The 25,416-nt window shown below is 40.1% G+C and overlaps 2 protein-coding genes across 2 annotated transcripts in view; one reads left to right on the top strand and one right to left on the bottom strand.

Annotated features, from left to right (window-relative positions):
• Positions 1-14,309, top strand: part of LOC109482783 (protein farnesyltransferase subunit beta-like) — a 24,090-nt gene extending 9,781 nt beyond the window's left edge. The window contains exons 7-15 of the mRNA XM_019785618.1: positions 8,026-8,109; positions 9,582-9,668; positions 10,142-10,187; positions 10,290-10,373; positions 10,866-10,910; positions 11,179-11,266; positions 12,593-12,704; positions 13,155-13,269; positions 14,184-14,309. Coding sequence (XP_019641177.1) covers positions 8,026-8,109; positions 9,582-9,668; positions 10,142-10,187; positions 10,290-10,373; positions 10,866-10,910; positions 11,179-11,266; positions 12,593-12,704; positions 13,155-13,269; positions 14,184-14,285 — 763 coding nt within the window. The 3' untranslated portion in view covers positions 14,286-14,309. The remainder of the gene's footprint in view (positions 1-8,025; positions 8,110-9,581; positions 9,669-10,141; positions 10,188-10,289; positions 10,374-10,865; positions 10,911-11,178; positions 11,267-12,592; positions 12,705-13,154; positions 13,270-14,183) is intronic.
• A 4,795-nt stretch (positions 14,310-19,104) lies between these two features.
• On the bottom strand, positions 19,105-24,185 carry LOC109482795 (protein max-like). Its single transcript, XM_019785633.1, is given in 5 exon segments — positions 19,105-19,804; positions 20,324-20,447; positions 22,147-22,196; positions 22,199-22,253; positions 24,053-24,185. Coding segments are annotated over 5 exon segments (444 nt in total). The 5' UTR covers positions 24,092-24,185; the 3' UTR covers positions 19,105-19,628.
• Positions 24,186-25,416: the final 1,231 nt, after the last annotated feature.

Raw genomic sequence — 25,416 nt, 5'->3', positions numbered from 1 at the left:
TCGTGCACTAGAAAGCTGCACAGGAGGCTAAGAAAGAAGCAGTTTTCAGATCCAGAAAGCTAGCAGAAAATTGTCTGAAGTTCGTCAGAATAAATGAGCCGGTGGAGTTTGTGAGAAAAATTGCGGAGACTACAGTGTTTTCTGAAAATTTACACGAAAGTAGCCGGCGCAAAAATTTGAGTAGGCGGCGATTTTCGCCGGTAGCCGGCTTGTTTTGAGAAGGCTGGACACATGTGACTCGGTGATCAGTGGATTATTACTTGAGGACATCTACATCGGGGTATTACTGTCATCCCTTAACAAAGAGGGTGGTGCCACAGACTTTCTGCTCACTGAGTCACATGTGGCACAGATTTTTGACTTAGGGTGCATACATAGTAGTCATATAAACAACAAATGCACAAAAAGTACGCTACAATTAGATTGGGAAAAACCGCATGGCCTATTTTTTTTTAATTGAAGTACATTTTAACAACATTCTGTGCTACCCACACACCAAAAATTAAAAACAATTTGCCGACAAATATGTTATAACTAGCCCGGCAAACTGTAAACTGGATGGCTAAACTCCCTCGGCGTGTTATCTCTCTATTTGGCCAATTTCTACTATTTCCAGCCGCGCCCTCAACCCTGGTAGAGGATATGTTATAATGTCGACCCACGTGCGAATCCACACCAGGCCACACAATGATTACAAAGTCCTCTTGACAAAGACAATTACAGGTTTTGACATCCATTATGCGTGACAATTTAAAAATGATGCAGCAGGAACAAGTTCCTTGACATTTTACTTTATATAGGAGAACTTGACATGGTATTAATTTTTAACCAAGGAATTAACCTACGAGCAAAAGTCAATGCCCGAAGTATACATGTAATTTCAATGTTAGGATGTGAAGCTACATAGATACTCCTCATCATCTCTAAAGCCTAAGTGTTCAAAATAGCTGACAGCCTTTCTGTGATCGCCAAGGTTATTCCAGGCAGCACCTAAACTGCAAAGTGACAAGGCGATGTCAGGATGAGCAGTGTCCTCACCATAGATACTCTACCTCATCTCTAGTGACTGTTCATGATAGCTGATGGCCTTTCTGTGATTGCCAAGGATTCCCCAGGCGGTACCCAAGTTGTGAAGTAACCTGGCCATGTCAGGATGTTCAGTGTCCTCACCATAGATACTCCGCCACATTTCTAGTGCCTGTTCATGATAGCTGACGGCCTTTCTGTGATTGCCAAGGATTCCCCAGGAGGCACCTAAGCTGTGAAGTAACCTGGCGATATCAGGATGTTCAGTGTTCTCACCATAGATAATCCGACTCATCTGTAGTGACTGTTCACAATAGCTGATGGCCTTTCTGTAATCACCAAGGTTACCCCAGACGATACCTAAGTTTTGAAGTGATCTGGCAATGTCAGAATGTTCAGTGTTCTCACCATAGATACTATGTTCCATCTGCAGTGCCTGTTCAAAATAGCTGACAGCCTTTCTGTAATCACCAAGGCGACTACAGATAACACCTATTTCCTTAAGTGACATGGCGATGTCAGGATGTTCAATGTTCTCACCATAGATATTCCTCCTCATCTGTAGTGCCTGTTCATGATAGCTGATGGCCTTTCTGTGATCACCAAGGTGACCCCAGGTGGTACCTAAGTTGTAAAGTGACTTGGCAATTTCAGGATGTTCAGTGTTCTCACCATAGATACTACTACGTTTTATCTTTAATGCCTGTTCAAAATAGCTAACGGCTTTTCTGTGATTGCCAAGTTTACTCCAGGCGGTACCTAAGTTGTGATGTGACCTGGCGATGTCAGGATGTTCAGTGTTCTCACCATAGATACCATGTTCCATCTGTAGTGACTGTTCATAATATCTGATGGCCTTTTTGTGATCACCAAGCTTATACCAGGCATTACCCAAGTTGTGAAGTGACTTGATGATATCAGGATGTGCAGTGCCTTCAACATAGAAGCTCCTTCTCATCTGTAGTGATTTCTCATAATATCTGATGGCCTTTTTATGATTGTCAAGTTTGCTCCAGACTCTACCCATGTTGTGAAGTGACGAGGCAATGTCAGGATGTGAATTGTTCTCACCATAGATACTATGCTGCATCTGTAGTGACTGTTCCAAATAGCTGATGGCGTTTCTTTGATTGCCAAGGTTACTCCAGGTGGCACCTAAGCTGTGAAGTGACATGGCAATGTCAGGATGTGCAGTGTTCTCACCATAGATACTCTGCTTCTTCTTAAGTGCCTGTTCATGATAGCTGAGGGCCTTTCTGTAATCACCATAGTCACACCAGACAGCACCTAAGCTGTTGAGTGATGAGGCAATGTCAGGATGTTCAGTGTTCTCACCATATATACTCCGCAACATTTCTAGTGCCTGTTCAAAATAGCTGATGGCCTTTTTGTGATGGCCAAGGTCATCCCAGGCGACACCTAAGTTGTGAAGTGACATGGCGATGTCAGGATGTGCGTTGTCCTCAACATAGATACTCCTCCTCATCTCTAGTGACTGTTGAAAATAGCTGATGGCCTTTTTTGGATGACCAAGGTTCCACCAGGCAGCACCCAAGTTATGAATTGACTCGGCAATGTCAGGATGTGCAGTGTTTTCACCATAGATACTCCGCCTCATCTCTAGTGACTGTTCAAAATAGCTGACAGCCTTTCTGTGATCGCCAAGATTCCTACAGACAATACCTAAGTAGTTAAGTGAGTTGGCGACATCAGGATGTGATTTACCATATTTAGAAACATTATCCTGCAGTGCTCGTTCTGCACAGGATTTAGCTTTTTCATATTCACACAGACTTGAATATACCGTGGCTTGTATTGCTGACGAATTGTCAAACAGAATACTTGTAGGTTGGACCATTATGCCAGTTTGTCGAATTTTGGTTAACTGTGAAATAAAGACCTTTAATGGCCTTGCTGTGTAGTGGTACCTTAGCAGTTGTTCTGTATTGGAGAGGTAAAACACCTTCTTCCACTTTTCCTCAACATTTGTGTTATCAGACATGGACGATAAGGCTGACATGTTCTCCACCTGTCCACGGTTGTTCATGTATGTCCGCAGCCTCAGTTCTGCTGAGATGCTGACCAGCACCATCAAGTGATGTGTATTCTCACTGTTGATGACTCCGTTCATGTTCATGTTTTGAATGGTCTCCCATATTGTGGTGGGTTGTATACCACAGAGTAGCGCCCAACATGACACTGCAAGGGTCGAAAATCGATACATGTCTTTCTTTACATCTAGCAACCTAGATGTTGGAGCTTTAGATGTAAACATTTTAGCATTTGTATCTTCCTCCATTATGCTCAATGCCTGTAAAACAGAACCTGATACTGCCCCTTTACAACTATGGAGTTGCTGAGTTCTGAGTTGCTGACTAGAGTACACATCGACCAAGTCCTGGTCTCCTGTGATCAAACACACATTTCCCAATATGCTGGCAAGATGGTAGCCTTTCTTTATGTGGACATTCAGGTCATCTTGCATGATTCTGATCATCTCACTTGGTGTGTGGATAAGTTTAGCTGTCTTACCCCTGCCCAGTGGAGTCTTGCTTGCCTTTGGCATGGAGCCGTCGAAGGCAAACCCACGTGGTGTAACAGAGTCATAGAACCAGTTGTCCAGTGGGTCGTCTGAGTAGAAGTCATTCAGACTTGTTATCCCCATGGCTGGGAGGATTGTTTCTCCCAGGTTGACCACCTTGAGGTGCAGGTAGAGGGTCAGTCGATGGAAATATGCCACATTTGTTTCATTTTCCTCCTCTATCAAGATGACAAACTCCAGATCTGAGTACGGAGTTACCAGCCCTGTGGCCTGTGACCCCAAACCTATCAGGGCGTACTTACAGGGAGGGGGGCCTATGACTTCAATACACTCGTCCACAAGCTGCCCAATGAATTCCTTCCTTTCTTTTGCAATTTTCTCAAACAACTGTCTGACAGCATCAACTTGCTTGGCTTCCATTTCTTGCACTTTCTGCCTCCTGAAATATGTTTCCAACTCCACATGAAGTGGTACTAACTCTGGGAGGACTTCGGTCATCATCTCTACTAACGGGTCCTTCTTCCTCTCATCATCATCATCTTCATCTATGAAGGAGAACTCTCCCTTGTCAAGGGATTCTAGTTCCAGTTTGATAACTTCACGAAATTTTACTAGCTGCTTCTTGTGTTTTTCTGTCTTGTTTGGATTGATACGATGTACATGTATCCTTAAGGCATATTGTAGAAATAACAGTTCTGCTTCTTCAATTGCATTTTTAAGGGTATCGTTACAGTAGACCTTTGACCTGGCCACTGCTGCTTGGTAGAGTGCTGCCGCCTTGACAAAGTCTCCCCCGTCTCCTGTTTGACAGCCTCGCCTGCAGTAGACATCACCCAACTTGTGCAGGGGTGAAACTTCTTTCGCATACTGTAGAGCTTTGGGATCTGAAGGAAAGATTTGTTCAGTTTTTGTACAATCATACATGTACAACTTTTTAAACGTAGTTAGAAACTCATAGAAAGCTCATTGCCATATCCTTATTGCCATACCCTTGGACCTTTTCTATCTTGAACTTTGGAGAAGAAATTTCTTTGTTAACTTTGCAAATCTACAAATCTACAAATTGTATACTTTAAGTTTTAATAGTTCTTATATTTACAAGATATAGACTAGTAAAATTGTGCATATCAATGTTTTTAACCTACCTCTGACATGTACTAGCCTGAGTGCTGCTGCAAAGTGCTTCTCTGCTGAGTCCAGGTCTCCCCTCTGTACAGCCTCCTCACCTTTCTGCATGCAGGCGTGCATTGTACTGTCTGGGGAAAGGACACAAGACTGGGTATTTTCCAGAAACATAGCTCTAATGAGCATGTGTCAAAGCAGTCGGATCAGATGTTTCAACTGCCAACTTGAAGGCACATCAGGATCAAAGTAAATCATTGACATAATGGTACAATCCTGTATCTAACTTTTGGCAGCCTTTTTTGTAGCCGTCATCTTGTGTGTCTGTGAACTTGTTGTCACTTTATATTTTATATAGATATCAATGAATTAATGATGACAAAATATTATATTATAAACATTAATTCACTGATATCCTATTTAAGTATGGGATTGTTATTGTTAAAATTTGTTAATGTCAAACACTGAACCATTCATGGGTTCGTTTGTTCCACCATTCACATACGCACATCAAAGCATCTGGCCAAGTGCTTTCAAATTACAATTTCACACAATTTTTCATTTGAAGGCACTGGGGAAAGAAATTAACACAAATTTATCTGTAGCTTCACCTGTGACATAAAAATCTTGTCAATTGAAATCAGATGTTATTAACCTGGATATATCTGCAGTAAGAAGGTCATGACCTTGAGGTATGGTGGAAGAAGTGACCTTAGCTTCAGTGTTATCGGTCATCCTGTTGTCTTTTAGATCCATCTGTGAAATACCAATTGTTATAGCTGCCATCATCAACCACAAAACTTAACATCATGTCCTAAGACATACCAATCAAAATGCAGGACAGCCGAAGCCACAATTCAGACCAATGCAAGCTAAGAATAACACTTATTGATACACCAACATTTAACATACGGAGATGTAATTGGCATTATGAGATTCTCTTGATCAAGGTCCTGCAGGTAAAATTGCAGGTAATTTTCAATGTTACCTGCACCAGTACAGGCATGCTGAAAAAATATTTTTGAGCCCTGCAATAGTTTTAATAGATGTTAATTTATTATTTACTATTAGTTGTATCGAGGATCTATAGCACATACTTACCCTTCTAACCCATTCGGTGACCTCGGTGCCTGCATGTTGGTTTAGAGTGTTGACATAAGACTCCAGTTTTCCCCACAGACTTTGGTTAATTTTTGGTGTCTTCTTGATAAATGTACATGATGCTGTAACGAAAAGTAAAGCGTCAAGGATACTGCATTATGCACAGAAAGACTCTCATATAATACAACCATTACAGGTACAGTGCATACACCGTTCCTCTTAGTCTTCTAGATGCAACATTGCCAGGTACTGGTATTGTCCTCAGTATGCTCCTACCACCTACAAGTGGGACATTAATTTTGACTTCCACATTCCGTCATTTCATAGACAGCAAAGAATGGCAAAACACTGGCTAATTGTCTCAATCATTCTATTATTGTCTCATTAACTAGTGGTATATATGATGTCTGCATGTGCATTTCCATTTCTGTGAGAGTAAAGGGGGCCTTTATTGAGGCCTATACTAGGGAAGAGCCTTTTGAGAGCCTGACAAGGAAGGACAGTTGTATTTATTTAACACCTGGTGTTAACGTAGCATGACACAGCTTCCAGGGTGCTAGAGGTGCAACTAATAATCAAAACTCTGCCACCAGTAAAACTAGTTGATCGCCAAATAAAGAAACAAGCACTACCCAAACATGCACAGAACTGACCCTAGTCCTTAGACTAGTTAGAGTGGCAATCATACAATGTCCAAAGTTGAAACTCACCTTTTCCCTTCCCTGTGAGCTGTCCAAGAGCCGTCCAAGTTTTTCTGCAACGCTGGCCATGCTGTGATTAGTCAATATCAGTGTTAGGTCCTATCCTAGATTTCTGATTCTAAAATACAACACTTAACTTCCGCTACATAACCCTGGGTACAGAATATTCCAAAGACGGAGGAAGAACACAGAACAGATAGATTTCCATGTTATCTTGTCTGCCTGTTTCCCCACTGCTGTCTGCCAACCCTTGGTTTGTCACATTGTCTTAATAACTGTTCAGGAAGACTGGTAAGTCCCGAGGTGTGAAGGGGGGATTTCAGAGATCCCGGATCCCTTATGACCTGACGTCATTGTGAATACCTGCAGCATCCGGTTTCGGCAGTAAACAATCACTGGTATGGACCAGGATGTTGTGATATTTGTGAAGCAATAGCTACCAATACCCAGGACTTTCCAAATGTTTCCATTGCTTTGTTACTGACAGTTTCGACTAAATCACTCACATGTACTCAAAATGAACAGTTACTCAGATAAAGTAGCAACTGTTGGTTTTTTTACAGATCTGAAATCTTTTTGTCTATCAAAGTCTTTTGAGCATATAGCATTTAATAAATTATTGTTTAAGCCTTAAGGACCTGGCGTATAAAAAAAATAGGTGGTGCCTACAGGCAAATACATATGAGTTTAGTTATTCGCATTCTATATTAACTGGCAGCCATATTAAATGATTTCACACTTTGTTGATTATCACTGAAATCGATCAACCTTTTGTCATGAGATTGAAGAATTATAATATTATATAATAACAACTCCTCACATAAACATTAAATGTTTATGTGAGGAGTTGTTATCATATATTATAATTCTTCAATCTCATTTTTTTCTTTCTTCTCCATGATTGTGATTCTCGATATTAATGGTTGCCAACATGTAGTTTTCTTTTGTTGCAAAAAAGTCATCAAAGTTTTATTTGGTCTGATGCAATAGAGGTGGGACATTCTGTTTAATATGATAATTGGAAAATTGAACAGAAGACCACAACCTTTGACCCTACAACCAAACTACAAGTCTAAAAATACAGGTTTGCCCCATAGACCACAGGTAGATTAATAGTGATGACAACGCGAATGGAATCAATTATCAAGGAATGATTTGTTTTTCGAGAATAAGATTTTGTTCGCAATATTGTGGATTAAAGAGGATTTCCTTGCAATACCTATGGTTTATTGAGCTTCCTTGTCCACGATATGATAACTGCCCTACATGTACTACTGGTAGTTCAAGCAAAGAAGCTAGAAAACATCAGTACTGTTGGATTTTCATGAATCTTTTATAGCTTATACTAGTATACAAGTCATGTACTGTCAAACCTGGTCAAGCAGGCACCTGTTGGAGGCAGTCTCGTCCAATTTTACATAGTAATGACCCTCTCCCATGTACAATGCAGTTGTACCACTCATGTGTTACACCTGTTAACCCTGATCCACTAATTGTATAAAATATAATTGTAATTGTATTCTCCTATTGCAGACCCAAACTGCAGAGGTTCCTCCTGCGCACCAAGAGACCAGACGGTGCATGGATCATGCATGAAGGAGGGGAGGAGGATGTCAGGTACATTGTAGGCTGGAGGGTCTGTCAGAACCTACTGTAACAGTTCGGGTTTAGGGAAAAAGGAGTCCAGTCCGATTGGCGGAAAAAGCAGTCCAGTCCGATTTTGGGGTGGAAAAAGCAGTCCGGTGGTTTCTACTAAATTTTACGAAAGACCATAGGCACAATTTTTTCTTGGGTGTGTACTTCTAGTTTCTATGGGTACTTCGAGTTTCTATGAGTACTTAGAGTTTCTATGGGTACTTAGAGTTTCTATGAGTACTTAGAGTTTGTATGGAAACTTAGAGTTTCTATGAGTACTTAGAGTTTACATGGGAACTTACAGTTTGTAACTTACATATCATCATCATCATGCCTCCAGATTATTACTTACATATAACAATAATTAGTCAAAAGATGAAGCGGTCAACTGACGAGATTTCCAGGGCCGATCCTGCTTGCAAGTAGCCTGATTAAATCGCTTTACGGTTGCCAGCTGCCCAACATCCAGCCGGCCCCTGCTACAGCCACGTATGGCAGACTTTGCATTACACCGACAAGCATGTAAGTACCGGAAGTACAATTGTAAGAAAGAATCCCTTAATAATTAACTTTTGTCTATTGTGGATAGGTGACCTGTATGTATAGAAACTACTTTTCGGTGGTCCCAAGAGGTGTAAATCAGTTGTCCGCTATTCCTCACCCAAGGCTGCATATAGTGAGTCATATATGCTAATTCAAGTTCCCATACAAACTCTAAATAGTCATAGAAACTCTAAGTACCCATAGAAACTCTAAGTAGTCATAGAAACGCGAAGTACCCATAGAAACTAGAAGTACACACACAAGAAAAAATTGTGCCTATGGTCTTTCGTAAAATTTAGTAGAAACCAAAATCGGACTGGACTGCTTTTTCCGCCAATCGGACTGGACTCCTTTTTCCATAAACCCTAACAGTTCTGCTCTTATCACTTTGTTGGGCTCCACAATGTTAGAATTAGTACAATATCTCTGAGTCAGTAATACAACTCATCATGCATTCAAGGTCATTCAGTTCAATTTATATTATATATCAAGTTTTCAGTGAAGAAATTAAAGAAATCAGCTTGGAGAAGACAATCATTTAACCCTCTCCCCGCTGCCTATATGCAAGAACCAATAATAGTGTGCTGAAGGTTAAAGGCCTTTAGAGCCAACATCTACTTATGCTGTATTTATTACTAATAGGCTATTACAGCAAAAATGTGACCTTTTGGGCAAGAAGAATTTAAAAATGATTGTTATGTCTTTCTCATGATAAAACATTTTGCTTTTTTGATCTTTCATATTTACTGTGAAGATGTGTTTAGTTTAGACTTGCCTGTAATGTACATGTATTTGTAAGTTCCCTGACTGTTGTCCTGTGGTATGTACTGTGCAGCCTTTAATGTAGTTGTAAGTTTAAGTGTAAGTTGAGTAATAATCCAGTCTCCCTGACTGTTCTATCATGTGTACAGGGGTGCGTACTGTGCAGCCTCTGCCGCCACCTTAACTAACATCATCACACCTGAGATGTTTGAGGGAACACCTGAGTGGATAGTCAGGTAGGTTTAACAACAATTCATCTTTCTCACCTTTCTGTTTGTTTGTTTGTTTATTGGCTAGGCTGAGGATACAGCTGAGCCTGCCAACTAACACTATTGTAAGGGACCTCCATTTAACATCCCGTCCAAGGATGTCCCCAAGATATTAGTACTCATTCATACCTGTCAGTAAGTGAAGTGAGGAAAGTCGTGTAAAGTGCCTTTTCCAAAGTGAAAAGGCATTTCGTCCTCACCAGCATCAATTGGAAGTGAGTGGACAGAGATTGGGTTTCAGTTGAAATGGCCTGGCTGTGGGATGATTGTGGTATGATTCTTAGACTTAGACTACTAGTATGACGTCATTCAAGTGAATATTTCCCCATCATCATACAAAATAGTTCCAATACATTTCACAAAAACCCAAAACACCTCATGGAAGTCTGAAATCTCTGATTTTGTTGATGTTATTGTTGTTGTTGTTGTTGTTGTTGTAGATGTCAGACCTATGAAGGTGGTATAGCCGGGGTACCAGAGATGGAGGCACACGGTGGTTACACATTCTGATGTTGACGTTGTTGTTATTGTTGTTGTTGTAGATGTCAGACCTATGAAGGTGGTATAGCCGGGGTACCAGAGATGGAGGCACACGGTGGTTACACGTTCTGTGGGTACGCAGCTTTGGTCATGCTGGGCAGGGAGAGACTCATAGACACCAAGAGCTTATTGGTATGGTCTTCAACAGTTGAAGGATTGAAATGTTGATACATTAACAATAATTGCACTCACCCTTGTATTATAGACCTAAAACTACAAATCTTGAACATTTATTTATTATAACCAATTGCAACTTACTAACACAATGTACACACACATTTGATATTGAATTTCCTTTCCTGCTGTAGCTCATGCATAGTAAAATGCCTTTTTTCAGCTGATACAAAGAGTCTTACACTGTAGTGACACTTAAAGTCTTAATGTGATACTCAAAGACTTATTCATTGTAAGTCTTGAAAATAATGATCACTGTGGTTTTATTTTCACCTTCATGATACGGTAACCACAAATAAACAATATTGTGTGTCCAATGGAAAAGTATCACTAACAGTAGTACAAATCACTATGATTTAAACCTTCATTCCCAATTTACTGCAGAAGTTAGAATTTTCCGTTTACAGTTACAGTAACTGTACTTTTCCCATTTTCTTCATATGCCTGCAGAGATGGACTGTCAACAGACAAATGAGATTAGAAGGTGGTTTCCAGGTAGGTAGACTTTACCTTAATCATGGTTCACAAAGTTTCAGGGAGTGAACAGCACATTGTAGGACAAACTTGGAGGGGCTGGTGACACCCACGTGTTTAAGCGAGCAGTAGTTTGCTAGGCTAGATTATGTCACCATGTGAAGGTAAAAATTATGTATTTGCATGCAAATATTACATTTTTTCTAATTTAACTCTTATCTGTTGTAGACTGTATGATATAAAATGTTTGCAGTATCAGAAACGTTGTTCCTCCATGTGTCTGTTCCAGGGCCGGACCAACAAGCTAGTCGATGGCTGCTACTCCTTCTGGCAGGGCGGGACCCTCCCACTGCTACACAGGGTCCTCATGATGGAGGGTGGGTAACAGGCAACACATTGGCAAAACGTACTGCGCCTGCGAGCAAAACCAGGATTTTTCATGGTTTTCGTTGGCTGTTTGGTCACTGACAGGTGTCTGATACTACAGTAACTGTTGTGGAATCAGACACTCACCTCTTAAAGCCAGACCAGCTTTTGTTACTACCAGACTTAGTACATTTGTAATGATAAGCACTATTAGTAACCAAATTTTAAATTTACTTGACTTACCTGACTTCTTCCTGCGTATTACCTGAGCATTCTTAGAATGGTGTTGGTGTTTTTTTCTTTATTGACAGCAGAATATAAGAATAAGCAAAGACAAAACGCTACATGTGGGAGGGTCTGCATGGGGGGGTCCTGGCAACGGTTAACGGTGAATTCAGCAGGGCCGATAACGCTTAACGGTAAATTCAGGACGGTCGGCAACGCTTAACGGTAAAATGACAGGCTTTTTTTTCGAACTGCACTGGATTTGGTATCTCGCTTTGTGAGAAAAGGTGATCACTGACAAAATTACGTATATCTTACATGTGATGAAGCACGCATTAAAGGTATGTGTTCCCTGTGTTCCCCACCTGCCCTGGTCCCCGAGTGCGTCCACAAATACAGGGGAGTCCGAGTCGACGTCGGCCAGCTTGCATTTTTTCAGTCTGCCCGGTGGATTTTGAGAGAGGAACGTCGTAATCTAGGGGGGTCCGGGGGAATGCCCCCCGACGGGAAATTTAGGATTTTTAAGCCTTCAAAAACGCAATTTCTCCCATTTTTGAGAGGCAAATCATGGTGTTGAGAGTGTTTGTCGGTCCTTCTGATGTTTTCATATTTTACTCAAGATTTTTGTTAATTTGCCTGTAAAAGGTTGACGGATTCGTGAGTCGAGTCGAGCGCCAAAGGCGCGAGCAACGTAGGGGGGTCCGGGGGCATTCTCCCCCGGGAAATTTTGTATTTTGAACCTTCAATGACGCATTTTCCTGCACTTTGAAAGGCAAAATTAGGCGTAACGAAGAATTATTCATTAACGCTTAACGCTGAATTTAGGATGACAAATAACGTTTTACGTTGAATTAAAATGACCAATAACGCTTCACGAGGAATATACTGATAACGCTTAACGTTGAATTAGAGCGGGCCGGCAACGATTTACGGTAAACTAAAATAGCCCATAACGGTTAACGAAAAAGGGCATGCAGACTCTCATGTGGTGGTAATCACATAGCCTGGTTGGTAAATATAATATTTTAGCTGCCGAGTAACCAGGCTAGCAATTCAAGTATGATGACAGTATGAATACCTGATGTTTGTGTGTCTTTATGATCTATCTGCAGGTGATGAAGCCCTCAGTAAAGAATCCTGGATGTTCCATCAAGGTGCCTTACAGGAGTACGTCCTTATCTGCTGCCAGTTTATCTCAGGGGGACTCATAGACAAGCCTGGCAAGTGAGTTCACGCACTGGCAATGGTTTCCTTGGGAGTATTGATCAATAATTTACTGACACAACTATTACTGGAATATTGCATGAAGGTTTTGTTTTTGGTGTACATGTATCTGTTTGTGTGTTTGCCTATGTTTCCATATTTTTTCTATGGGCACATAGGGAGCAGTGACAGGAAGTTAGTTCAAAGATCCCAGAAAGGGTTATCTCATTTCCTGTCTTCAATTTCCTGATACATGTACATGTTGTCTGTTGCCTTATGGAAGTTAGTGGGGAACAAAAATTCAGCAATAATGGATAAAAAACATCCTTTTGTATCTCAGGTCATCTTGTCTCATATCACATTAACTTGATGTCATAGAAATGTATTGATTAACTAAAATTTATGACATTTGCTGACCAATACTATGGTTTACAGTTGCTCATTATTTAAACCTTCTCCCCCCCCCCCCAGGGCCAGGGACTTCTACCACACATGTTACTGCCTGAGTGGCCTGTCTATAGCTCAACACTTCATAGGAGGGAAATACAACCATAGTCATGTCCTGGGTCCTGCTCGCAATGAACTGGTGAGATACAGTATAGTATGTTACAGTCTACAACTCAGTATATAATTACTATAATAAACATCTTCAGCATATTGGCAGAACACACTGTGCCTGTGCCTATGCAAAACCTGTACTGTAATGTGCAGGTTACTCTCTTTCTCTTTATTTCGATTCCCTTTAGCCAAAAAAGCTAGTCCTCCAGGTTCATACAAATTCAAAGATAAAAACATACAACAGATAACATGGTAAAAAACACACATTTGGCACAAAAAGAAATTTACTTAAGGCCACACCAATTTAATTTGTTGGTTCTCGGATTTTTCAGAAAAAATACGAAGCGACAGGGCGAAAAAAAATAAAAATAAAAACAGGTCTAGGCATCCTATTATAGGCTTAAATGCTATGGAATGAGCCATGAAGTCAACACAAAAGGCTGGGTTAAAATTTAAACATTGAATTTTGAACTTTTAATCAAACCACTGCAATGATAGATGGGAAAACTGTAACAACTAGGAAGAAAAGGAATTTCCTCAACTATTGGGGGCAAAACATGAGCATTTTTCAGTTGATTCAGGACCAGAATCAAATTTTTTTTTTTGCAAATCAGAAAAAAATGAAGAGGCGAATCCGAGAACCAACAAATTAAATTGGTGTGGCCTAATCTACAAATGAAAGGAAAATGCGCTACATACTAGTCACAGAACTCAAATTATATGAACTGTTGGTGGATGGCTTTTTGAAAGTTGGATGTACTGGAAAGCTTTTTGATGTGTCGTGGTAATTTGTAGATTGCCCAGTACTGAAATGTTTTCTTTCTACGGTTTGTCACTTTGATATACATGTAGAATGTCTCTTTTAAGGTCCTATTTGCATTATATGTAAGGATTTACCTTTTATATGTTTGCATGTGACAGCCTGTTTGTTTCCCTTTACAGCGTGCCACCCACCCTGTATACAACATCAGTCCAGAAGCCGTGGTCCAGGCCAACTCATACTTTGGTGTTCTCCCTGTCCCATCACCAAACGCCACCTCCTGAGAGACAGGGGAACTGCAGATGTAGCTTTAGCGTTAGCTATGAGTTCTACCTCCATGGTTTAACTTAATAGGCCTAGGAAAAAAAATTGTGTCTCTGGTTTCAGTCCTGAAAAAAATAGAGTCAGTAGGTAGGGATTCTCTCCTGACCATTGTTTTAATAAATTTAGATTTAAGATAAAATGATGCAGTTTAACAAATACAGTTTAACAATGTAAAACTGAACTGCATCAGATCAGGGATCCCTTCCGTTTGCTTGTTGGGAAGGGACTGATGTATTCAAAAAAATTTCTGAAAGTCCTTGAAGTAATGTAACTTTTTCAAAAGGTTTGTAACTCAGATATCATATCCAAAACTTTATGAACTTGCCAGCTGTCAACCAAAAAAGTTTGGGTTGACGGGTTTTTGCTAGGGTCTGTCAGGAAACCGGAAACACTGTATTTTTTTCCTAGGCCTTAGTAACATTTTGTCTAATAGGCCACTAAAAGTCCGGCCAAGTCAGTACTCCTTAGTTATTATATTTTATTTACATACATTAATTTTGTATATAATGTTGTTTCAGCTTCTATCTTGCAATATACATATCTGTCCCTGTTTCAGTCTGTATGTCATACAGAAGCTACTAGTATTAGGAGATAGATACTAGATAGATAGATAGATAATGATCATTTGTGACAAATGTTATTTTCCCTGAATCTTCTATCCCTGAGGAGAAATGTTCTTTACTGTTAAAAATGTTGCAGAATTTGTACATTTAGCTGGTTTTATGTTTCCCAGATTCCCAATATGTTTCCTAGCTATATAAATGTATTGGTGTTACATTTAGACATGCCCAGTAATAGTGGCTGCCCACTATTGTTACATATTTCACAGTACATAATAAGTATTTGAAAGAATGTCATAACCAAGTTTTGACAGGTGGGTGCTTCATGGCCCTTTTCTATACAGTACAGATTTCGAATAACTTTACCATCTGCATTGTTGCAAATAGCGATCAAAAGCCATGCAAAACGGGGTCAAAAGCCCCACATCTCCTTATTAGAAGGAGTGCAAAAGCTGTGCACTGTTTCAATTGCTTTCATTTCTAGTATAAAATGCAACTACATGTAGATGTTTGTGTAATTGCGTATGGTTAATATGCATGATTGATAGCCACATGCGGTTGCAGCTAATTAGTGCACAGTTTACATGGCTTTTGCATGAGTTTCAAGCACATGTTACATTGCTGTTACATGGATTTCAATTGGGATTTAAAGACGGTTTACACAAATTTTGCAACAGAAATAGATGAGATAAAATCATGTTTAAAATGTGTGGGAAGGGAGCTAATCGAGATCTGTACTGTGCGTAGCATCTGGTTAATACTGACAGCTAATAATATGTACTTCTGATCCTAAAGAGTGTTACATGTTCCAATGTGTTCTAACAATTCCTTGTTGCAAGATAAAGACTACTATGTTGTCTTGTTTATTAAACAGTGAACGAACACTTGACTCTTGCATCATGAAACTAAGCCATTCTCGTGTGAGCAAGCGGTGGTTTTAATTCGTCTGAGTGAGCACATCGACAGAACGTACCGCAATTGCATGAAACCCTAATTTTCACCCATTTTCATGGCATGTTCGGACCAGCGTAGACGATATCAATTCCAATGGAACATTTGAAAACTATAGACGGGATGTTATTCTTGAATACTTGAATACGACCTCAAATGAGACATTCTTCCAAAGCGCTTTGCACAGTACATTAAGTTTCATATACAGACACAGACACACAGTGTGTTCTGCTAACGTACTGTCTGAACACAAGTTCAGAACTTGTTAAACTGCTGTATGTTATGAGTGACTGCAGGGGATCTAAGAGTGTAAAGGTGAACATACCAGGAGGTTGTGTGTGACTTAATTATTCTGGGGTGTGACTTTAACCTTCTCCCAGCTGCCTATACTCATAACCAATACCAAATTGCTATTAATTTATTTGGTGCCAAATTGGTACCTTAGCAGATTGAAGGTTAAAAAAGATAATGGGAGAATACAAATTAAAAAAACAACCAGTTAGAAATAGATCTTATGGTTACAAAATAGAAAATCAAATTGTGGAATCAAAATCACAGATTAAGTGGACATGTGAAATACACTGTCTCTTTTAGGTGCTCTCAGACTTGGACCTAGCCAAGGATATCATCCATAGAATGTGCTTTCCATGGCTTAATAACCCTTCTACACCTCAAGAGGAAAGAAATTGTCTACACATAATGGTCTGCAGCTCATCAAGGCCAAACATCTAGATGGTTGAATTGCCCCATGGAGAATACAGAGGCATCAATATTTTAGAGGCAGAATATTCCATCAGAGAAACATGGTTTTCTGCTAGAAAGGCTTTAACCTAGTCAAAAGAACCCCGGTACAAATAGAAGTGATATGAAGAATATAATCATCTAGCAGATGTTTTGGTGGCTGAAAGACAGTATTCAAATTAGCAAGTCAGTGTCCAATATGCCATCAAACACTACTCTCCAAGCAGAGGTTGGGGTTTGGGGTTATTTTTGGCATGTTTTTTTTTTTACTTTTTCGGAAGACAGTATTCAAATTAGCAAGTCAGTGCCCAATAAGACATCAAACACTGGTCTAACAAAATTTTAGTATGAAAAAAGAAATCCTGATAAATACGCCTAAAACAGAACTGTGTCTGCAATTTACTATTTCATGGTACTTCACATTGGAGCACTATCTGCTTAATGATCACTGCTCATTATTTGTAAGATTATCGTATTAGTCATTAAACATGGCGCCCACGCGTCTCGCATGTCATGGAGGTAAAAAGTTAATCTCCAAGCAGATTCAGTGGGGCAAGGGGTCTTAATGTTGGCCGCCTGCATGTATCCATTGGCCTCCTGTATCCAACATTCGCCCCATGTAGCGGTCAATGGATACAACGTAAAGTGTCCTTGCCCCACTGCATCTGCTTAGAGATTAGGTAGAAGTGTCCCTTCTACATTGTACCTCCATGAGTGTGTAAAGGTTCCATTTATGAAGTATCAGACCTTTGACGTTCACAAACGTGCTTTAAGATAGAATTTCACGCATAGGACATAGGACATGGTGTTCGTAGTAAACAGAACCTCTGACGTTCTAAATCTTTAAAAGTTTAGTGAGGATTTGTGAAAAATTACATCGCAAAATGCAAGCTTTTCCATGTTTAGATGTTTGCAAGTACCCTTGACACCAAAGATCAAGACAAGATAGCCAACGTTGCGGGGTGAAAGGTAGCTTTATTGCTAATATACACACCACCTTTGTTATGATGGACCCTTCGAGTCTTCAGGATATTTCTACTCTCTTCTAACCTCACCACAAACCAATAATAAACCTCACACTGCAGCAGAGACCTACATGTACATTTGTACCTTTACAATATTTGCCTTACAATTACATTCATTCATACTGAAAGTTCATGTGTGTTGGTAGAAGTCATTATGAAGTAAGTTTTAAACTGTAATTTCCAACACAAGAAACTGGATTGCTCATTCCATGAAAAGACTGGAGTTGTACTCGTGAAGATTTGGGTAAGTCCAATTTCTTGGGTTGGTTAAACTTGCTACATAATACATTCGGTTATTTGTGGTCACACCTGTGCTTTCACCTGACTGAGTTAGAATATTCACACTAAACAACAAGGAAGCCCAGCAGTTTAGGTAGAGAGGGTGACTGCTGGACTGTTAAGCCTGGTGGCTTCTATTCTGTATAGCCTCCTGCGCAGACTTTCTGGAGGCCAGCGTTTGCAAATACGGCTAGAGTGTGGCAGTTTCTTTTTGGAGGGGAGAGTTGTGTATGTGGGGAGGGCTATATCGGGGAAAGCTGTATCTGCTCTTCCCAAATCTGCCATACTCGCATAAAACAAACACTGGTCATTAGAAAGTCTGCAGAAGCTAGTTTCTGTATAGCTAATCAAGGACATTCTATTGAAAGAGCTAATGAACTGTTCCAACCCATCACTACACCAAGTGGGCAAACTTGGGACAAAAAGAGTTGATGGGGGTAATACCCACTGACATTGGTGAGCAGAAACAGTGCAGGGCTGGAAATACTTTCTTTTGCATACCTGCACTGGTGCAGGTAACAGCTCAAATGAATATTTCCAGCCCTGCAGTGTCATTTCCCCACAGGAGATAGCTGCACAAGAAGTACTGATACACCAGTCTATGCTGACTTCTACCTCCTAATGTGTCATCTTTAAGGATCTAAGTATAACCTTTCTGTAACTTTTCCAATCTGCGAACTATCTTCATAAGACAATGGCTGGTGCATCACGAAGACTTGGTCATTTGGATGGGGAATATTTTTTGTACATACCTAGCTGTCTGAGGAAGTAACCATGATTACTTAAACTCAATGAAATAACTGATTCTGCATCACTTCTCTCTGATTTACAATTCATTAACTCCTACTTTGTAATCGGACTGACTAGCTTACGCCAGATTAACATGCTAACAAGGACATGATAGTACAGCAGTGTTCTAGCCAGCCATCTTTCCTCATTTGATGGCATTTTGTTGCTCATGATGGACAGAAAGTGTACCTAATCTGTCGTCTTTGATGGACAAAAAAATTGGTGTGTAAAGATATGGAAAGAGATGTCGTTAAACTAAGCTAGTCTACCAGAAAAATTTGCCCCTCAAAATGCAGGTAATAGCATTTCAGAGAGTTGAGAATTCAACATTTTCCCTGGGGAGCATGCCCCCAGACCCCACTAGGTGCTTTACAAGGTTTCTTTAAAATTGAGATGACAGAAAAATAAAATCAAGGCTAGCTAGAACACTGTAGTGCAGTCAGCAATGACGTTGAACATCACCACTTTATTCATTAGAATACCAGGTTTAATTATCCCACAAAAAGACAAATTCACAACACACACTTCTGGTCATTAGTGTTTGTGATCGTGACGTGCAAAAAGCTTGGTTCTGAATCTGAAGACTTTGCTGCAATCATCGAAGGTAACATGACAAAAAAACCCATACCGACTGTGCATAATCAGTTACCTTTTTCTTTTCTTTACTCCTGACAGACCCTTGTCTAACCCTATACATGCTAAGACATCTTTTTAAGAAACACAAGCAATCAGGTAGCTAACAATAGTACTAGGATGTGTCGCTTTTTTTCACGTCATAAGTCAAGTACAGAAAGCTCAAGCTACACTTATCGTACCTCACCTCTTATGTACACTCAATACAATGCTAGATATACAAGCGGCATGCTTTCTAAATGCTGAAGACTAAGCTAAGGATGCTAGCTTGGTGGAAGTTTTCTATTATTACTAATATTTAGGACGTATAACTTGGCACTCTATATCAGCTTTTCTTGTTGTCTGTTTTGAGCCGTTTCCGCTGTCCCTGAGTGTGCGTGTTGGTGTCGTCCGAGTCGGAACTGTCCGACCCTGATCTGGTTTTCAGTCCCAGGGAGGTGGCGTCGTTCAGCAGCGCGCTGGAGAGGTTGCCCGTCGCACGTGCTTTCTCCAAGGCACGGACTGCGGAAAGAAAAGATGAGAATGGCATGACTATTCAAGAAACCCAGAGGTACAATATTTGTTCAATGACTACTTGCCACAAAAGTGCCACCTACATTGGCTGAGGAAGGTGTCTGATAGGCATTGACATGTAAGCAGTGAGTCTTTACATCATTACGATTCTGTGTAAAAAGAAAACTATCATATCTTATGTTCTACAGGCCAGATGGAATTATTTTTGGAATTGAATTGTAATGTTAGTGTTACACGAGCCTACGTCCTTATTTTAACATATATACAATAGTGTAGCAAAGTGTTTTAGACTAATACACGTCTAGTCTTGTCCACATGAGGTAAAATGAGAGACTGTGAACCATGAGAAGCAAAGGACAGATCCAAGAGCCTGTCAAGTCACTCAAGATTAAGATCAGTTGTAGCAAGCAACAAGACTGTGTACATCACTACACTCATGGCATTGGCTTACAGACAGTTAGAGCTCTTTCCAATAGGTATTAAATTCTCCTAACACCCTATATATACCTTGCTGGTCCAGAAGTGCATTCTGTTTCTTTAAGTCGTCTATGTCCTGCTGGTGTGTCTGGTTCTTGCGCCGCATGTACTGGATGTAATCTGTGGCTTTGTTCAGTATCTGTGCTCTTGATGCCTGCTGAGAGACAAATCATGAACACAAGGACCCAGAGCAACTCTAACAGGCTTCAGAGGTGGCCGAAAAACAGTAGAAATTGGCCAAATAGACAGATTAACATGCCAGGGGAGTTGGTCCAGTTTCTACTCTTTCCAACCAGTTTCTACTCTTTCCAGCCACTTCAGAAGCCTGGTAGAGGCTAACAAAGAGCAACTTCCTGCCGAGGATGCTTTGAAAAGGGCATCAGACCATCCAGGTAGTTCATATTATATATATGCACCTGACTTGTGTCATGCAGGGGACTTTTTGAGCTGCTCTCACATTAGCAATTTTTTATCCATACCTCGGCTATAGATATAACACTTACCCAACATTAAAACTAAAAGATTATTTTGCAGGCTACATGTAAGTAATCACTAGCATTAAGTTTAGTTATTGGTGCTACCTCATCATGAAACAAATATTAGCAAATCAATGCTTGCTGAAAATTTACACAGAGATTAGTCTTACGCTACAAAAATACTTTGGGTAGGAGAAAAAAAAGTCCTTAAAGATGATTTCATCACCTTTTGTTTTGTCGCATTCTGCCCTGCAGCATCCTGAGCAAGAAGTGCAAATTGATGTAAATAGTTGTCATATTGTTGAGTAGCACATTCCTGGTCTGTTTTTCAACAGTTCTTATCATAGCTATCTAACCCTGGTGTTTTTTTAGAAATACCAGTAAACTACAACTCCAAAATCTAGTCGTTGGTATCGAAATCTTGCACATGCTGCAGACAAGCATGTAGTAGAACGTACTGCGCATATCCAAAACCCAAATTTTTCACGGTATTCGTAGGATGTTTGATCAGCGTTGCATTAGAATTTTGCCTGTTGCAGTTGATACCTTTTCCGACAGAAGACTTGTCGAAATGACGTCCTTAAATATGCGAATACGACCTTAAATGAGAAGTTCTTCCAAAGTACTATGCACAATACGTAGCGGGTATGTTCTGTAAGCGCAGTATGTTCTGCTGATATGCTGTGCAGGCAGTATGAAACAAATCTTAGCAATGAAACTGAGCAAGACAGCAGAGAAATGTGACTGTTGCTACTACTGCATGCAAACGAGAAGAAAGAGCCCAAGCCTTAGTGCATTTACATACATAATCACAACCTGATACCCAGAAGACCACATATTTGTCTACAAAATTTGTGTACAAACCTGGTAAGACAAAGGAAACTGAACACACCACATCCCCCCCCTTGGGAGTACGGCAAATATGTAAAGAACCAGCAGCTTCAGTGGCAAAATTAGCCTCTAGCAGGCTTCAGAGAGAGCTATAAAGACTAGAAATTAGCCAAATAGACAGGTAACATATCAGTGGAGTTGGTCCACCAAAGGAGTACATTCTGGAGCAGCAAATCTACTCCTAAAGCGGACCAACTCACCTAGCATGTTACCTGTCTATTCAGTCAATTTCTACTCTTTCCAGCCGCTTCTGAAGCTTGGTAGACTAAGAGGCTATTGCAAGACTACTTTTACTAGCTATACCTTCCAGGCTAAGATAACCATATATTAGCTTTAATTCTCCATTACAAAGGCATTAATCCAAAGAGCAAACTTGTACAGGAGATATCTGAGGAGAATGGAGCAGACAGACTTAGCTAGATAAGGGAGAGAATCAAAGGATCATGTTTCCCTATTCAAAGGGCTGTCTTCATTTACATATCAGACCTTTTCTCCCTGCAGAGCTGGTACGGCATCTCTAAGGCTACTGAAACTGTTTTTATGTGGTCCCTTCTTTGCCTCTCAAGTGCATTGTGGTGTGCCCTTTTGTCCGCCTGGAAGGGAACAAGAAATGTAGTCAGTATGCGGTGCACACACAAAACAACAAGCATGAAGGTTAGCAAAAAGACAGAAAAACAACACAGTCTTAGGCCATGGAAAAAATGTGTTGTGTTTCCGTTTTCCGTCCTAAAAAAAAAATTAGGGTTGTCAGGTTTAGGGATTCTCTTTTTTTCATATTTTCTTCTAAGGATTTCGGTTGAAGTAACCCAAGAAGTACAGTTGAATAACAGTGTAAAAAGTGCATCAGGACGAGGGCTGACTCCAGGACCGTTTTCTGTTTGCTTGTGGGGAAGGGACAAATATTTCACCCGAGTTTGATACCTTGTTTATGCCTTCACCTGTATATTAATAATCTTGTTCATGATGTCAGTTTGTCATGTGCAGCATAGTACTGGTACTCATTTTGACACATGTTCTGACCAGTTTGGCATTTATATTGATTTATATTCTTATGTAACACAACGATCTATCTATATTTATATTTCTAATATTTGTATCATTTTGCATTATCTTTTTATGGGTGTCATAAAAAGACAATGCAACCCATTGATTTGTATGTTGTACTTTGTACTAATCTAATGATAGTAATGTACTAAATTCTTATGAGCGTAATGGGTAACCATGCTAAAGCTGTTTAGAAACCATTGTCATTTCTCTTCTTAACTTCATAGGTGATAACAGTCAATGAAAATCCACATACTCCTTAATGTACTAATGCTAATATAAACCCAGTACATGGCCCAGTACAGGTAGACATCAGAAATACCTGCAAAGCCCCTAATACATCATTATATTCGTTTTAATGGTTCTCTGTGAAATTCAAACTTGCCATATATCACAACAATGACATGTAAAAATGCTGTAATCATCACCATACGGATGATACTACATTCGAAATTGTAGTAGTCAATATAAATACAGTTTAACTAAGGCATAAACTTTAAAAGGTAGATCATTGATATGTTGTTATGATGTCATCGTTTACAAATATTACACCCCTATAAACATGTTAAACATCTAAACTCAAGAAGAAAACAACTTAAAACGTTTGTTTAGTTAGTAAGCCACATATGGACCAACTGGTTCAGTAGCTTTAAACCTCGTTTATACTAGTAATTTCCCTGCTTGCTGATTCAACTGAAGTGAGACATCCCCACGAAATTTTAATTGAACGGAAGTCCCCTGTCTCACGAAAAACTTCCACCTCAAAATTATTCGTGCCGCACAAATTTATTATAACGTTAATTCCGCGTAGGAGTGCGTGGATGTGTGCTCACATCCGCAGGTTTTAGCTGAGATCAGTACTGAATAGCCCTGTTCTGGGCGTGTTTTGACATGTCATCGGTCACTGCTTGGCTGGATTTGCGTGACCAGTCGACGGAGACCAAGGTCCGAAAAGGAGGGTAGTGCAGACAGACTCCCTGACCGGTAAAATTTGGCGCACACCAAAATAAACGTTAACGAGCTCGTTGTGTTCACCATCGTACCCAAACGCATGTACTATGTTAGTAAAATAAGCGTTTTGAACAGAGGTTTTGGTGAGATCTCTGAACAACTCCAGGCAACAGAACACTGTCTGACATGTTTACGTGCTCGGGACCTCAGCAGCACGCAGGTCTCAGTCCACGTGACAAGCAAAACAACCCACCGCTGTCATGCCGCTCCGCTCACCGCCTCCCGTGTCACCAGCGCCATCATCCTGAAACAAAAACACCACCTTAACACCCGTATCCGAGCAAGCTGGGCGCCTTTGGGATTAAAAATCCAAACACCAGTTAGGATACGTCCTTACGTCGCTATCCACGTCCAGATCCCTCTCGTCGTCGCTCATTTTGACAGAATTTTTCGGTGAAGCCCTTCGATCAGTCGTCCCTTTTCCAGTCTTCTCATATGGCGGCCGTAGGAATTGTCCACTTGTAGAATTTTGTGGGGGTGTTGTATATATTTAACAAGATATAAACAGATACTACTTCACATGAATCCCTTAAGTATCACTACTAGATATATAGAAGGATTAAAAAATACGATAATTTTGATATAGTGATTTATATCAGCAATAATACGGCATTTTAAAACAAATTGTCCACTATCAGTTACCCAAGACTCCTTTCGATCATTCCAAACATCGCCACGCGGTCACACCACGAGCTGCCACGTGTATTGGTACGCGCAGGAAACGACATTTTACTTCATTTTTAAGCCATATTTCCGGAAATATTGAAGAAAAATCTATTAGAAAAGATAATTTCCTATCAAGAAGGTGTAAGATGTATACTTCTGTAGAGAGTTAGGCCTTCGCTATCCTTGTGAATCAGCGCACTATTTCTTTACCTGGTGGACACATCACACCCTTGCTTGACCTTTCACCTGGCAACATGAGTCTTAGCTATATGCAAATTACCACATGATGTTGTTGTTTTCAAAAACCATGTGGCATCACAGCTGGGCTCCAGCGATCGGCCTTGGGCTCAAGGCGATCTGCATCGAGCAAAAAATACTGCTACATCTGATACTAAACCTTGCCTCGGGACAAATCTTTTGCAATGAAAGGACAGTGGACAATCCTGAAAAATTAATCTGTGAAAAATTAATATGCATGATAAGTGCATCATAAAGAACGAAACGTATTTATAATACTAGTATAATAAACAGGCACAGCATTGGTGTGTAATAATAATTTCACCAGTGTCATTGAAAAGAGTTTACCAACATTCGCGTGCGCGCGGCGAAGATCTAGAGATGCTACCTGATGATAGTCGCTAGGGGGACTCATGGGATGCGCTCTTTCATATCATCCGAAAGTCGAATATGATATTAGTACAAGTAACACGCGCACCTACCTCGTCCATTGAAGAGCACAAATAAAGGCACCTTATAAAAAAAAAGGTTATAATGGCGTACTTATGCAATGAGAAGTATTTGCTTTTTTTCTTCATAAGTTCCATATACAACACCAAACACTATACTAGGTGTAGTATAGCGATTATAGACAAACTGAAACACTGCTGAAATTCGAAGAAACACTGCACGGACACTAAATGTTATACGTATCCGAGTTTGTAACGTTAGCCATTAGTGTAGTGGTTGAAATTTGATATTGTCAATATTTACTATAGGAACAAATGAAGGATCTCAAATTTCATCAGTGTTAAATTC

The sequence above is a fragment of the Branchiostoma belcheri genome, unplaced genomic scaffold, assembly GCF_001625305.1.
Source record: "Branchiostoma belcheri isolate BF01 breed outbred unplaced genomic scaffold, Haploidv18h27 scaffold60, whole genome shotgun sequence".
Lineage (NCBI taxonomy): Eukaryota > Metazoa > Chordata > Leptocardii > Amphioxiformes > Branchiostomatidae > Branchiostoma > Branchiostoma belcheri.
This window is presented reverse-complemented; position numbering and strand designations above follow the sequence as displayed.